Source organism: Phoenix dactylifera, chromosome 3, assembly GCF_009389715.1.
Source record: "Phoenix dactylifera cultivar Barhee BC4 chromosome 3, palm_55x_up_171113_PBpolish2nd_filt_p, whole genome shotgun sequence".
NCBI lineage: Eukaryota > Viridiplantae > Streptophyta > Magnoliopsida > Arecales > Arecaceae > Phoenix > Phoenix dactylifera.
In genome coordinates, this window is record NC_052394.1 from 6,284,030 (window position 1) to 6,299,782 (window position 15,753).

At 43.0% G+C, this 15,753-nt stretch overlaps 3 protein-coding genes across 3 annotated transcripts; all 3 read right to left on the minus strand.

Moving 5' to 3' along the window:
• Positions 1 to 5,102: 5,102 nt before the first annotated feature.
• On the minus strand, positions 5,103 to 6,561 carry LOC103701041 (peroxidase 5-like). Its single transcript, XM_008782978.3, has 2 exons — positions 6,253 to 6,561; positions 5,103 to 6,083 (listed from the first exon to the last, which is right to left on the minus strand). The coding sequence occupies exons 1-2, from the start codon at positions 6,460 to 6,462 to the stop codon at positions 5,307 to 5,309; spliced, it is 987 nt and encodes a 328-aa protein (XP_008781200.2). The 5' UTR covers positions 6,463 to 6,561; the 3' UTR covers positions 5,103 to 5,306.
• Positions 6,562 to 11,713: 5,152 nt separating this feature from the next.
• On the minus strand, positions 11,714 to 13,055 carry LOC103701040 (1-Cys peroxiredoxin). The gene is made up of 4 exons (XM_008782977.3): positions 12,699 to 13,055; positions 12,472 to 12,620; positions 12,240 to 12,386; positions 11,714 to 12,119 (listed from the first exon to the last, which is right to left on the minus strand). Exons 1-4 carry the CDS (start codon positions 12,814 to 12,816, stop codon positions 11,874 to 11,876), a joined length of 660 nt encoding a protein of 219 aa, XP_008781199.1. The 5' UTR covers positions 12,817 to 13,055; the 3' UTR covers positions 11,714 to 11,873.
• On the minus strand, positions 13,041 to 15,231 carry LOC103701039. Its single transcript, XM_008782976.4, is given in 2 exon segments — positions 13,041 to 14,657; positions 14,660 to 15,231. Coding segments are annotated over 2 exon segments (1,968 nt in total). The 5' UTR covers positions 15,117 to 15,231; the 3' UTR covers positions 13,041 to 13,146.
• Positions 15,232 to 15,753: the final 522 nt, after the last annotated feature.

Below are 15,753 nucleotides of genomic sequence, written 5' to 3' on the forward strand. Positions count from 1 at the left end.
CAATATTTTTTCATTCGATTAAGATTTCAAGAATAAATAATCAGCTATTATATATATATATATATATATAAGGCTGCAAATAGGTTGGGTTGATCCGTGAGCTGATTCAATCTATTCTGGAAGATCCGTGGGGCCGGGTCGGATTCTAAAATTAAACCCATTCTATTTTTTAGGTCAGATCTAGATTTAATAAATTCAAACCTCTCAGAATCAAGCACTACCATTACACCAAACCCCTCAGGTATTAGTGAAAGCGCAACTTTATTTCCTTAAACTAGCATAGGGGCCCATAGCGCTACGAGTCGACTCCGACCAAGCCTCGCCCTACTCCGAACTCCGACAGGGCCTCGCCAGTGGGTTCCGGGACCTTCTAGTGGTATAAGCCACCCTACTTCTCCAGCGCATCCACGTTGGCAAGCGGTAAGACTGACTCGGCCCTTCAGGCCTCCACCAACATTGACTCGGCCCCTCAGGCCTCCGCCAACAAGACCCAACCCACCCTGCCCCTATCCGACCCATTTGAATTTTAGAGAATTTTGGGTTTCCAACCCTACAACCCGACCCGAATCGAACTCGGTAAACTATTTGGGCCCGAAAAAGTCTGAACTCGCACTGTTCTCTATATGACTGATGTACATGTCTTGTATTTGAGCAGTATTTTGCATCTTGAGTTTGTAGCTCCAATTAATAACATAGAATGATTCTTGCATTTTTATTACTTGATTTTGAAGGCTTATTAAAGAATAATGAGTATTTTTAGCAACAAAGTACCTCCTGGGCCTCGAAAAGGCCTAAGTATGAAAACATGGGTTGTTCTCTAGATAACCTGATTTGATGAGCACTGCATGTTGTTTTTGCAGCTAGTCAACCTTATATAGCTCATGATTTTTTGTTCTTCAATATCCAAAAGGAAAGTCATTGAGGCTACTTTCTGCTTCGTAAAAACAATCATACACTTTCAGATTCATTTGGACCCGATTTGGACCCAAATTTTTTGGGTTGGGATCGAGTTATATATGAACCCAATCTGACCCAAATGATATGTTAGATCAGAAATTTTAGCAATGGACCTAACTCGATCTTCTATTAGATTGGGTCTAGATCCAACATTCGGACCCAAACAAGAAATCGGGTTGTGTTGGATCACTCATGACTCGGTCCGACCCGCCATTTATACCCCAAATTATATGTGTTTCTTTGTTGTGTCTCTATGTGTGTGAATGTGTGTGTATTTTTTACATATTTTTTTAGTGGTGGTAGTTGGGGTAGGCTATCTTGTTATTCTAAAACTTCAAAACAATCTTTTATTTTATTTATTTATTTATTTATTATTCCAGCAGTCTAGCAATAATTGAGATTTCTTAGGGTTTTCTTGACCTATTAGAAATTGATTTTTCCAACATTAAGGTATCATAGCCCCCTCCACACCAGCAGAGAGTGTTACTATCTATGATGTCCCAAAATTTATGTCTACTATGTTTGTAAAGCTCAATCAACCATCCATACATGCATCCTGAATTAGCCCTAGCATGTCCTAGCCTCAAGGATTCTGATTGCAAGGTCATATCATAGGAACCTTCGGATGATGGATTTTCACCCTCGAAAGCCTATTTTCAAATTTTCCATTCTGAGTTCATGTCATGCCCCGAACCTGAAGCATAATAGATACCACTTACCTGCAGGGCGAACCATGCAAGCATGCAAGGGTACTGATCAAATCATAATAATCTCAAAATAATTATAATAATTCTTCGCCCCTTGAAATTAATTTCATTAAGATCTAAATAAATCATTCTCATAATCAATTATTCCAAAATAACATAATTCAAATTAAATATGCCAATTATTATTATTATTCAAATCGAATAAAATGTTCAGACTAATCTAACTAAGCTAAACTAGAAATCTAAATAATCATGAATATCTTTAGTAGATCTAGCGCACTCTTCCAAGTCCCAAGAAATCATGATTTAGAATATAAAAAATAGAAAAAGAAAGAATAATGAGCTACACCAACCTAGTAAGCAATATAACACAGTAAAGTGGGGTTTAAAATTGTCAAATAAATAAATAATCAAATAGCACGATACTGACTGATAATAAATCAAATCTCAAATAATATATATATATATATATATTAAAATAATATTATAATTTTTATAAACTGATACTATACCTAACACTAGGCTATGGCCACATAATCTAGTAGCATGGGTTAAATAGCAAATACAAGGCGCACTAAGTGCCAAATAATTGATAGTACTATTCTAATCAGTGCTTGGTGTCGAAATCAGTTTCTCAAATTACAAGTTGACAGGGCCAACAAATAATCTCTATTGCTGGAGCTATATCATAGTCGTGCTTAGACTATATATGAAACAAATTTCATAATTTATCCTGTGATAATTTCCAAATTACAAGAATATTAAAATACATATTTGAAACAGGCCCTGTTTTTGATTTGAAACAGGCCTTCGGGCCTATGTTTTAACACCAAGTTGGGCTAACTAGCCGGCCCAATAAGGTTGGGCATCCTGATGGCATTTTTTGGCATGGCACATCCCAACAGGCATCATATTTGATTTTCATGAATTTTGAAATCCTTTTTTGTGATAACAAAGAGTGAAGAAATTTCACTACAATCTTATGAAAATAATTCACTGAGCATCTGCTCTAATTAAAGTGGTAGATCAGTGGAAAAACCATCGTTCCAAACAGCTTTGTGGTGCTCCACACTTGCATAGTTTGCCAAGAAATCAGCTACTTGATTTGCCTTTTGGCATCCTTAGAACTGCCCATGATATCATGGAATGAATCAACAACTTTCTGGTATCTTAATAGCAATGATTTGCCAATAGAGTATTTCAACAACTTCTTCTTGCTCCGATGGTTTTTGCCATCCGAGCATCCTTTCCACCATGTGATTTTGGTGCATTGGAAATTCAATTTGAACGTGGTTAAGCTAGCCTTATCCTCCCAGGAGGGCCAGGACCTCTATAAATAGCCCTACACTCCTCTCTCTCGGGCCGTAGTCAGCACTTTCCATGCCAAATTTCCAAGTGATGAAAGGTACTGAGAGCAAGTATCCCAACAATTAGGAGGACGTACGGAGCTAGGGAGAATGCTTTCTGCCAAAGCATTTTAAAGGTTATTCAGGCTTAATCCTTTTCCGGATTATGCTCTCTCTCTCTCTCTCTCTCTCTCTCTCTCTCTCTCTCTCTCTCAGGAATCATTTCCTTATTTTGATGCATCTATCATTTTTGCCTTCCATGCATGCATTATGTCATTTATCTAGGCCTACCTATTTTTAAGGGATTTTAATTTGGGGAGGAGTGTCTCGTACTCCTATCCTTCCACACCATCCCCGGTAGTGTTACTTGTAAATGACGCATGCATCTGGTTGCTATACCCTCAAAGTCTAATTAACGCTGAGTCCAATTTTCCTCATGGTCATTTACCATGAAAGCCTCCGGACTAGTACAGATCCTATGATCAGTAATAGGTATATATGCAACCAAATCGAGTGGAGCATATGACAATGGTGAAGGAGTAGGATCTATAACGGGACGAGATATGAAACTATGAAAGAAGCCTTTGAGAATACAAATATACATTCACACATACATTCATCCATATATATATATATATATATATATATATATATAGATATATATACAGGTGCATGTATGTATATATGTATGTATGTATAAATGCATGCAGTGCAAATGTATGATACACGTGTAGCAATGTCACTCAATTATGACTGTTATGATGTTATTCCTGCCGTTGTTTTACACCGCAAACTTTTGCCGGTCAGTATTCCATTGATGTCACGGCGGGCTAGCTTTCAGATGTGTTCTGACCTCTGCATTGAACATCTGCTTTATATATAGGATTTTTTATTAATGGTCAAAGATATGATTGCGTAGGAGGCTTGACGTGTTATCTTTTTGCCAATCCAGGACTTGGCAAACTTTGGCTGCTCCTATGGGAAGCCGCATGGAACTTTATAAACTTTATAAACTTTAGTAAAGTGTATGGTAGAGCAGCCAGTGTTTTAGCACTTTATATGTCAACAATTTATGGTTCTAATAAATACCTATATACCTTTGAAATGGTACTTGTATGGGCTTTAATCATTCATTACTACTTTCTATCTAGCTCAGATCGGCTCCATTCTAGACATCATTAGAGTTCTTGTATACAAGTATTTTTGGTATTGGGCATTATTGTAATTGTTGCCATGGCCTTCTCTTGGCGCCGAGTGAAGCATTGGTTCCTGAGAGCATGACAATCGGCTGCTAGGATCGTGCTGGGCTGAGACCTAATGTTTGCGGCGATTGCCGAAATGCTGATCCACGTCGCGCTCCGACCTGAAATAGCATAAACGAGAAAGTCTTCTTGTTGGAATGTGCTCGACGGAAAATCCTCCAATGCCTAATTCATGACGATACTCAGGGATCAGAAAGAGGTTCTCCATGGTCTATTGAGGTAACCGAGCACTTACCTAAAAAGTCCTCCAGAGAGTTGGTTGTATAGGCGTAGGCGAGAGTCTATCGCTGTAAAGTTCGGGCTCATGGATCGGCTGGAATTGGCAGGTCTTCTCATGTTCCGAATATCGGGTGCAAGCTTTTCGCACGCGATTCACGCCCCGCCCAGTAGGTCAACTTAATTTCAGAGATCGTTTGGGATCTCAGCTAAGGTGTCGCCAACTATGAAGAGCTTTTGAAATTTTAGCAGTGTGCTTCCGAGCGTGCCAAGTGATTGGCCCTAATTGGTGGTGCATGCGCTGGCTTCGTGACGAGTTTTGGTTGAGCAGCCTCTCTAATGAGTTGTGGTCGATCTTGATACACATCACTAATCAATTACCATCTTCTGATGTTTCAAAAAAAAAAAATTCTGATTCTATTACCGAACAAATCCTGCTCCCAATGAAATAGAATATCGATCTAAACATATGACTCGTTAATTTCATCTCTCGATCTTTATTTTTGTTTTCCTTTTCTGGTGAGAATTAAATACATATTAGATAGTTGGATTAGTACTCAATAACTAAAGAAAATACAAGAACCAAAATTTCTATTAAAAAAAAAGATCTGGATTTTACACAGAAAAGGTACAAACACTTCTATACTGATTGGTATAATCGAACAGAAATACTAGAGAAAGCAATACACTTGGACTGTAACATGGAAACACCCGATCATTGAATAAAACAAACGACCAGCAACCAAAACACTATTTTCAAAAAAATGACCAAAACACACGACACTTGGTCCCAACATCCAACACATTAATGAAAAAATCTAATTCACAAGCCTGCAGTTCTTCCTAATCTCACCCTGCGTTCCGGTGAGCACTTCAATGGACCCCATGCGCACCATTGCTGCAGCAAACTTGGCTGCCCACTCAGCACCACGGTTGGCATTGTTCCTCACAATCGTCTTCGTGGAGGGATCGTCCATCAAGGACTGGTCTGAGGTCAGTAATCCCTTGCTGCTCCTCAAGTTCTTATAGTACCAATTGTCGAGGCGGTTTGGGCTCACAATATCAAGAGGTACCGTCCCATCTTGGCCGGTTCCAGTGCTCGATGGAGGTGGGCACTTGGTCTTCAAGAAGGCAGCAAAGCCAGGGTTCAGTGAAGGATCTTGTGGATTCGTAGCATTAAATGAGTAGAGGCGGTTTGAGAAGGATGAGCAGTGAGAGACTCCAATGGAGTGGGCACCCGATAGTGTCACCATTTCGTCCCGAGACAAACCCTTCCGTGCGAAGTTTTGTTGAAGTTGGTCGACGGTGAAGAAGGGTGCAGGGATGTTTTGAAGTACCTCAGACTCTAAAGAGATCCTTCCATCGCGACGCCCTGCGGGCACAGCATAGTCGATGCCACCAGCCCGGAAGGCACCATCACGAGCAGCGAAGGCGAGAATGTCTGCGCAAGAGACTGTCTGCGGGCACTGGGCTTCGATCTCTGCCTTGGCTCTGTCTATCACCTCGAATCCTCGTAGACTTGGCTTGTTTGCAGGACTTTCTTTCTCCGCAGGATTCCCTGGGGTTGAATCAAGAAGCACTGAAGCGTCACACCCCTGTGATTCGAGTTTAATAAGATATCGTTAGCTCTCCTACGACAATACCACAAGACCAAATAAACTTTCACTGCAATTTATATTGCGATGCATAATAAGCAACGCTGCCATTTTTTCCCTTATATATATAACTATACCACAATAAGTTGAGAGAAGAAAATGTTTTTACCCTAACAAAGCAGTCATGGAAGTGCATCCTTAGGAGGCCGGCAGCAATCCCAGGATTCTTAGCTACAGCCTCGGTGACAGTTCTTCTAACAATCGACTCGGCTGCAGGACATTTTGATTGATAGAAACCAACCTGCAAGGTAGCTGATGATATTGTGGTCATCATCAGCATGACTGCAATGAAGGCCGAGCTTGAGCTTGGTCTGCCCATGTGTGGGAGAGAGAAGGATAGGAGTGGATTTGTAGACGAAAGGAAAGAAGGAAGAGAGAAGTGATGTGCTGACGAAGAGGATATGGGTCAGCTTTAGTGATAGAGAGATGATTTGATAGAATAAGCAACCCAGCCGAGGGCTATATATAGGGAATTCGAGAGTGGACGAATGGGTAGGTGCATGCATTGTATGGATTTTACCATGTAAACAAGCGTGTGGTTGGTAGGGACATGCTGTCAACTTTGAACACCGCAAAGTGAACAGTGGAAGAAGGGTACGACATTGTAATCGTACAGCTGCCGCTTGGTCGCCTTTCATATATATGATGAAGTGGTTTCAAAGGTTTTCCAGCTGTGAGTCATTTAGCTATGTCCCTTGTTTCTTGTTTTTTTGTGTGAGTGTTCCTCTGTTATTGTTTTTTTAAAGTTTCTGTGGGCTTTGTTTAGACTGATGCAGCCCACGTGAGCACATGCAGGGCAACTAGCTCGCTTTTGGTCATGAAAGGTAGTCTTTGACCTTTGACTTCTAAACCAAGTTTTCTTGTGAATTCTCGCTACCATATAGTACCAACAAAGAGATCTCTCATTTTTTTAATTGCATCAAAATATTTGTAGTTGGATGAAGTCGTAGAGATAATGATGCTAAATTATTGGCTAGACTTAGATGAAGGGTTGAGAAATGCGGGTTTTTAGAAAGGTGAGGAGATTTTCTAATTAAGATTATGAAGACAGTTGGATAAGAGTGCCCTTGAATAAAAGCATTTTAATTAGAAAACCCCATCACCTTTCTAAAAACCTCCTTCTGATCGTCCATAGCAGCAAGATATATATACCGTAAGGCGAACGAGCCGCGGACTGGATTGCCTCCTTCATAACTGACCACTCTAGCATGCATTGATCAAGGAATGAATAGTTGGATTGCGGTGATTTTTTTTTTTTACTTAAGAGGCAAAATTAGATATATGCATAGAATTTAATCATTTAAATTTTTAAAGCACGAGACAGGAATCATACGATGTAACATACGTTGCTCAATCGATGAATAGGTGGATTGCGGCGGTTCCTTTTAGTTAAGAGGCAAAAATAGATATATGTCTAGAATTTAGACTTTTAAATTTTAAAAGCAAGAGATTACAGCATATATCTAGAATTTATTTTACTTGACAGACAAAGTTATATATATATAAATAGAATTTAGTCCTTTAAATTTTAAAGCAAGAGATAAGAATCATGGGATAAAGATTAGGTACATTCTTCTGGATGAGGTCAACCGTTTTTGACGACAATATCATCAAATCAAATCAGGGGGCAATGGGTTTTGAGGAGGATAATATAATCAAATAAAGGGCAAAGAGTACATGAACGAGGATAAGCAACGAAAGAGAGATTATAAAATAGAAGATAAAAGGATGTACGGGAGCTCGTCACATCTGGATCCCTTGTGGGTAAGCGTCGTGTGCTTATGCGATGGCGCCTCAAAAAATTATTAGGTAGACTAGATCCATCCATTGTGGACCTAAGGTGAAAAGAATCCATCTAATAATTTTATCCTAGATAAAATAAATTTGTTTAGAATGATTCAGTCTAAATCTATGATAGATCTGATTCATCTAAAACCTCTGAACCGCATTAGCTGGGGTGATATAGGAGCGCATCTAAGGCATGCATCAATTACGTGCTGGCTACGTGCCTAGGTATAGAGAATCCATACTCAAGAATGTCAATGATGCTATGGTACTTGAATGGTACCTTCAAAAAGATAGTTCTAACCAGGGAAGTAATTTGATTAGGATATAAGGTGCACACATGTTTTTTTTTTATTTGACAAATGGGCTTCAAATAAGTCGGCAGGACCATGTGTTTGGTGAATGCATTCATCGTTGGCAGGCACAAGAAGCTACTTTGGAACTTCGAGGTTGGCTAGGAATGAGAGGTAAAAATAAAACTGCTGAAACAAGGCCTGGATGTTCGTGGTTAGATCCTCGCAAGATCTTTTGGTCAGGGGGTTGTATCTTTTGTGAAAAGAATGATTCACCACGAATACACTAATGGACTGTGCACACATCGCTCAGAGAGCTATGCAAGCTTATGAATGAGAGAGTTTGAAGTGCTTTGAGAGCTGCATAGAGTTAGCGCAAATCAACGGATGACATCATGAAAGAAGATAGATTACTCTTTCATGCGAAAGGTACAACCTGTACCCAGATCTTTTGTTTTAATTGCTAATGAAGGTGATTAGACTATGACTAATTTTTTTAAAAAATGATGAGATTAGAATGGTAGAAGGTTAAAGATTGCTGCTGAATTTTTGTCAAACCGAGTGACATAAATCAGTTATCCTCCAAGGTTTCTATTTGTGATTAAATTGGAGATGCACAAAAAAAAAGGTTGAGAGTAGTGGCAGTTCAAAGATGGGTGATAAGCCCTGTACCATTTGAGCTGCATCCTCTTGTCTAACACTTTTTGTGTCATGAGATTATTGTGATAAAACAAAAGAAATGAATTCCTCGAGTCAAACATAATAAGTTCCTCTATTTCACATAATAAGCCAATATTAGTTATATGTAAAATTTTCATGTGGCTCCCTACAACTTCCATGATATAATAGATTAGCACGTTTTTGCCATAGCTCAAGATGTTGTGTGGCTTGTTAAGATAGAAAGAAAATATTTTGATGCAGTCTCTTTTGGGTCTACCAAAATCAACCGCTACGAGCTTGTCTACTCTCTTTTAAGAAATCCATAAAACTGAAGATGGATATTCTAAAATAAAAATTCATACTAGTAATCATGATGTATATAATGAGATATTATTCCTATACATCAAGTGGTCCATAAATAAATTAACAACTTCTCTCACAATGAGATCATTATCTGCAAAAATGCATTGATTCCTTAATTTTCCATGAGAAGTGTAATGCTACTGCTACTGAGAGCTGAAATAAATGGAATTGTCTATGGGCTTTCATTTTATAAAAAAAGGTTACAAAAATAGATTATTAATGGTTCAATATGTTGTTTCGAATAATTATGTTTTGGATATCAAAATCTATTCAGTTTTGGCACATACATATATATTTTGTAAAGAGCATGCAGTGCGTGATCAATAGTCCAGATTCTTATTTATATGTCTTGAACTAATTTAAAAATATTAATACATCACAACCTGCAATATTTGACGTATGAATAGGAGGTCAAGATGCATGACTTTTGATTTCTTGATAAATTTTATAACATACATAATGATTAATTAATTTTGGATTGCTCGATTGAGATCTCAATCTTCCCAAGAAAAACAAGGACTCTCTAATTTACTATGTGCTCAAATTCAGATAAAGAGCTATAACCATCATGCCAAACTTTTGTCATTATTCATGTTATGAACCTTTGATTTTTTAGTGATGCAAGAACCCATTTTCAGGAATCCGTGAAATCTTTGGATTTTTCAAGTGAGATGGGAATAGATTTTAAGCAATACCTAGTGATATGTCTTGAATCCAACCATAGCTCATACGAAAGGTTGACCAACCAAAGCTCACCACGAAGCCTTTGAATTAATAGCGATTACAGCCTTATACGACCGAAATAGCTCATCGCCAAGAACTTCAGCATCTCTCCTGCCCGACGCTTGCGACAGGCCGATTCTCAGTGGCAGTACTTAGGATTTGATCTAAGTAATATTGTTGTTGTTATTAGTGATGTTAGTGTTGCTGCTGCAGTATCGAGGATTTAAATTTGAGATAAGAAATACCAACCAATTAAGCTAACAATTATTGGCCTTCAAAAAATGATGCAACACAAAGACTTCATAGAGATTATCCATATTATCACTCAAGCAAAATTAGCTAGAGCCCTCCAAATTCAAAGAAGCACTGATTTAGTACTACTATAGCTCAAGCAAGAGTTCTTTCTAGTATTACCATCACTTAGGCATGCTTAATTATAGAGTTGAAGAAAACCTGATTCTCTAATACTAATACGAACGTACCCTCTCTATATAAAAAAGAGTGTTGGAGGGCTAACCAAAAAGCCCCTCTTGATAGAACCGAGCAATAAAAAAGAGCCATATATCTCATATTGAAATTCGTTTGAAACAGTTAATACCCAATAGAAACAAAACCACAATCTCAGCAATAGTTACAACCTATTATTTCAACCTTATTATGACAGATCAATCATTACTGCATGATCAAAATAGTTATAATTTTATTCCATACCTGCGGTCGTTGTCGAATGGTTGAAATACATCCCATCAATCTCAGTATCGGACAAACTTCCTTTTTATAAAAAAATAAATGAACGATTCTCAAGATATATTTTTCCTCTTTCTCCCCAGAAACTTCACCACTTTTTCAAACCTCTCACTATTTTTTTAGGGACAAACTCCGACAAGTAAATTCGACCAACTCCCATCCATCTTTGAGCTGTTGCGGAATCCTAGATTGAAGTCGAAGATGGCTTACAAAAATTTCACTTGCCAAAAAAGTTTTGACAGAAATTTTCAATAACTAAATTAACATAGAAAAATAACAGCATAGAAAAAAGAATTCTTGACAAAATAGTATCCGAATGAATCAACTTATCTTAGGATCCCCAAACTATCTTTTTATATAAAATAATCAACAGTATAATTACTTGATTTGATACAATATGTTAATAACCAAGGTAGGTTGTACGTCTATAACGTGAAAAACAATCAGCATGCGCTAACAATAGTATTCCATAATTACTGATCTTTATTAGCCCTTGTAGATAAACTCATCGCCAAAATTATTTACCTCGATTTATATGAAAGTTGACCAAAAAGAACCATCTGATTTAAGATCGAGATATCCAACATTTTTTCTATCAAAGCTCAAAGCTCTCACCGATCTAGATAATTGCCGGCACCCATGCGTAATCTTGTGCCGCCTGCACCCCTACGTGCATACCGTTGCATCTGTCATCTTTAGCAACTTCCCAGCGGAGGACATTCGGAACGCTAACAATGTCCCCATTCCCGCTGACCTCTCACCCCTCCTCCCTCTTATTGGAGTTCGGGCTCACCGCAGAGACTCAATATTTCCCCTCCGCATTTGTAATGCTTGTGCCATTACACAGCAACCTGGTAGAGCCAGATATAGCCTTTGTCACATCTTTCTATTTTCCTCAGTAGAAACGCTTTCAATTAACCAGCAAACATGCACTAACTTCGCAGCCAGTCTACAGTTAGCATGTGAACCACATATAACAATCAGCAAACGCAGCCAATCTTAATCTAAAGGTAAATCTTTAATAACGAACTTAAACTACAAATTAAGATCCAAACTCCGCAAAGGCACAAACTACAACAAAACCACAAACATATAATACAACACAGTATGGAATGACCCAGAAACCACATATGAACATATCACAGACAGTCTAACGACATCAGACATTTGTGAAGCGGAGGTAATTCTTCTTCGACGGGAGATTCGCGGTCTCAAATCCCTGAGGGAACATCTCCTTGGCCTCCTCATTGGACACGCTCGGCGAGATCACCACCGGCTCCCCCGGCTTCCAGTTCGCCGGGGTCGCCACCTTATGCTTGGCCGCCTTCTGGAGCGACTCCAACACCCGGACCACCTCGTCCATGTTCCGCCCCGTCGACGCCGGGTACAGGAAGCTCAGCTTAACCTGCTCCACCACCGCAACAAAGTGACAACCCGTACGTATACGTCACAAAATCATGCACACCTGAGAGGATCTTGTCCGCCGCAAAAATTACGACTTACAATTACGTAATCATCATGGTACCTTTTTATCAGGGCCCACCATATGAAGGGCCCGTGACGGGAGCTGGTTCCCACTGGAGTCCTTCTCATCAGGGTCTACCATGTTCAGCTGCTTGATCAGCTCCCTCTCGGGGTCGGCCACTATTGGATACGTTACGCGACACCCGGGCTACATTGTATTCACGCCAAACAAACTAATCAACCTCAGGAAGTCACTTCAATGGAAATTTTTTGGTCACCGTTTAAGGGAGTACCGTGTAGGCCTCGATGTCTTTGATCCATTCCATGTGGCACTTGACATCGTCGCAGGAGAGGCCTAGCAGCTTCACCCCTCTCTTCTCGAACTCCTCCGCGTACGCCGCCATCTTCCCCAGCTCCGTCGTGCATACGGGTGTGAAATCGCCTGCACACCGACCCAATCAGACGTCGGAATGGAAGCTTAAGGGTCCATGTCTAAAAGAGTGACAGAGGGAAACATTACCGGGGTGGGAGAAGATGATGGCCCAACTATCGCCGACGTAGTCGTGGATCCGGATCTTCCCCCGGGTGGTCTCCACCTCCAGGTCCGGGATCGTGTCGCCGATCGTTAGCCCCGGCATCCTTCAACGGCCCGATCCTCAAGACCTCCCGATGGGCTCTCCGCGTAGCGCCCCTCCGTCGCTTAAAACGGTCTAGGCTCTGGCTGCATGTGTGCCACGTGGCCAGCGTCGTGGGCTCGTGGCAACACTCGCGGGAAGTTGGCACCATGTGTCATCGTTCGTTACAAAGCCACGTCCCGGTCGGTTAAGATGTGCAGGAGGAACACTCGATTAATTTTTCTTTATTCGAACAAGGCAACATCACAACCCTTCTTTATTTCAACATCGCAACGCTACACTAGCACGGTGATCAACGGTTCAGATACAACGAAAGTAGCGAAGAGTTATCAGTCATATGTCACAAGTTATCCAGAGAGGCTCGTCGAACTGGCCTTGGAGCTTGTCTCCGGTGGGAGACCTGAGGGAAAGAGTCTCGAGGTCGTCGGGCCCACCTCGCGAGCTCCACGCCGGCGTCCCGTTCTCGTACGGGTCACACGTCAGCCTCCTCAGCCCGGTTCCGTCGAGCCGGCAGAGAAACAGGTCTCCGTAGGGTTGAAAATGGTTTGGCCATGATACCGGCTCGGCCGTCACGCTCCCGAGGTTGGCCGTGAAGAGGAGCCACTTCGAGTCCTGGCTGAAGCACACGTGGTTGACCCTCTCCTTATCCACGTAGCAGGATCCCGCGGGCCCCGCCACGTGAACCCGGCGCAAGCCCGTGCCGTCCGGGCGGATGAGGTAGATGCTGAAGACGTCCGGGCTGGTGGGGGCGTGGCGGTTGGAGGAGAAGGCGATCAGCTCGCCGTCCGGTGACCAGCACGGCATCGTGTCCGTCCACTCCCCTTCAGTCAGCCGCCGGATCCCCTCCCTGCCGTCGGATTCGCCGTTGACGGCGTCGAGGATGTAGAGGTTCTTGTGGCCGGACCGCCCCGACCGAAAGACCAGCGACTTCCCGTCCGGCGAGCACGCCGGGAACGCGTTGTTGCCGGCGTCCGATCGGGTGAGTATCTTCACCGCCACCGGGACCACCTCCCGATCGTCGGTTAGATCGCTGGGATCGAAAGAGATCCGGGCGATCTGGACCGTCGCTTTGATGGACTCGAAGATAGGGCCGATGGAAGTGTAGATCACCCCCTTCTCGGTAGGGCTCCACGCCGTGTAGAACGCCGCCGATTCCTTCAGAAGAGTCCATCGCTTGGAGCCGTCGGATTTCAGGACCATCAGCCCGGGGGTGTTGAGGAAATCGCCGTTGACGGCGATGAAATTGCCGTCGGGGGAGAAGGACGGGAAGGTCGCGTGGAGGCGGAGCATCCTAATCCCTCTCACCGGGGACTTCACCGGATGGACATTGGGGATGATGGAGTCCCCCGGGGCCGATTCTCCTCGGAATCGGTGGTAACCAAGATGACCTGACTCCGGCGAGAAGAAGGGGTTATAATGGTGGAGATTAGGATTTAGAAGCTCTGTGATTGGGTAAAAGCGTTCCGATTCGAGATCGAAGAGCTCGATGTGGCGGAAATTCGTGCCCTTTCTTCGCGTGGCGACGGCGATTCGCTTTCCGTCGTGCGACGCCGCCGGCGTGAAGCAGTGGAGCCCCGGCGGAGTGATCCTGCGGGCGGCGTCGGGGCCCCGTGAATTCTCCAGATCCGCCGTCAGATCGGACCGGAAGACGCTCCACCAGCCGTCTTCGGCTTTGCGGTGGAAGAACACGGTCGAGTCGCCGGACCAGGCTGGCCATCCGCCGCAGCTACAGAGCACGGTGCGGCGGGAGCGATCGGAGGCCCGGAACAAGACGATCTCGGTGGCAAGCTCGTGGAAGTCCCCTTTCCACGGCCGGGACCCGTACGACGCGACGGCGACGAACTCCCCGATCGGGACACCGCCGGGCTGAAGTCGACGACGCCGGGCGGGGTGAGCCGGACGGTCTCGTTAGTATCAAGGCGTGTCGAGTAGACCGCGGACCAACTCTTGAACGGTTCGGAGGGCGGTTCATGGGCCGAGACGAAGTAGACCAGGCCGTTCTTAACGGTTGGGCGATCTTGGTGCAGGCTTTCCAGAATGGTCGGGAGCGGTTTGGGTTTGTGGTCCGGCGACTCGGCCAGGTAAAGCTGGGACGAACCGGTTCGCTCGGACACGAAGGCGACGGTCTGGCCTTCGTCCACGAATTGGGCGTTAAAGTTAACGGAGGTGCCATCAGTGTGGCGGCGCTCCCTTAGTTTGTTGACGGCGGCGTCGAGGTCGGCAGGGAGAGGAGTGGAGAAAACGTCGAAGCCATAGTAAAGCAATCCGACGGTGCTGAAGACGATGGTTCCTTGGGGCTCCATTCGGTGGACAGCGGCGATTCGTCGGCGAAGTACGAGGGACGAGCGGAGTGGCCTGGGTGGGTGGCCGGCTCTGCCGTTACTTATGTATAACCCTCCGTGTCGTGCGATGACCGTCCTCCTCTAGAATACTGCCACGTTACGTGGTTATCCTTTTGGAATAACGATTTGGTGTCACAAAGTTTACTGGAACCTGGCACACAATTTGACGTGGCACGACGTTGGCCTTAGAAATGTTGATAAAAATGGGACACATCGGACAGTCACTTGATTGAGTTGGGTATTTTAGTTTACACGTGATACTCTTGACCCTGGTAGTGTGAACGCAGAACCGAAGGGTATCGAAATTGCCGGATGGTTGCTTGAGCGGCAAGTTTTTTACGGCTCGCAAAATTTAAGATCAGTGCTTTAACTCACACATCCGTTGATCGTGCTAGCGTGCAATTGATGCTAGCCCGAGAGTTTGTATAGCTCTGTTCCATTGGATGAATGTTCTTTCAAATCCGTTTAGATAATCTCAAAAAATTATATTGAATTTTTTTGCTGGATTCATGAGTTGAACATCCTATTTCATCATAATACATGTCAACCCTACGCCCCATCAATCAAAATTCTACGGGAGCCGCAAAAAAACGAAAAA

Excerpts from the sequence above, each read along its gene's own strand:
- LOC103701041 (XM_008782978.3), bottom strand. The coding sequence starts at position 6,462 with ATGGGCAGACCAAGCTCAAGCTCGGCCTTCATTGCAGTCATGCTGATG. Across the intron at positions 6,084-6,252 it reads TCCATGACTGCTTTGTTAGG|GGGTGTGACGCTTCAGTGCT; the intron begins GTAAAAACATTT and ends CTCGAATCACAG.
- LOC103701040 (XM_008782977.3), bottom strand. The coding sequence starts at position 12,816 with ATGCCGGGGCTAACGATCGGCGACACGATCCCGGACCTGGAGGTGGAG. Across the intron at positions 12,621-12,698 it reads CATCATCTTCTCCCACCCCG|GCGATTTCACACCCGTATGC; the intron begins GTAATGTTTCCC and ends GTCGGTGTGCAG. Across the intron at positions 12,120-12,239 it reads TGGTGGGCCCTGATAAAAAG|GTTAAGCTGAGCTTCCTGTA; the intron begins GTACCATGATGA and ends GTGGTGGAGCAG.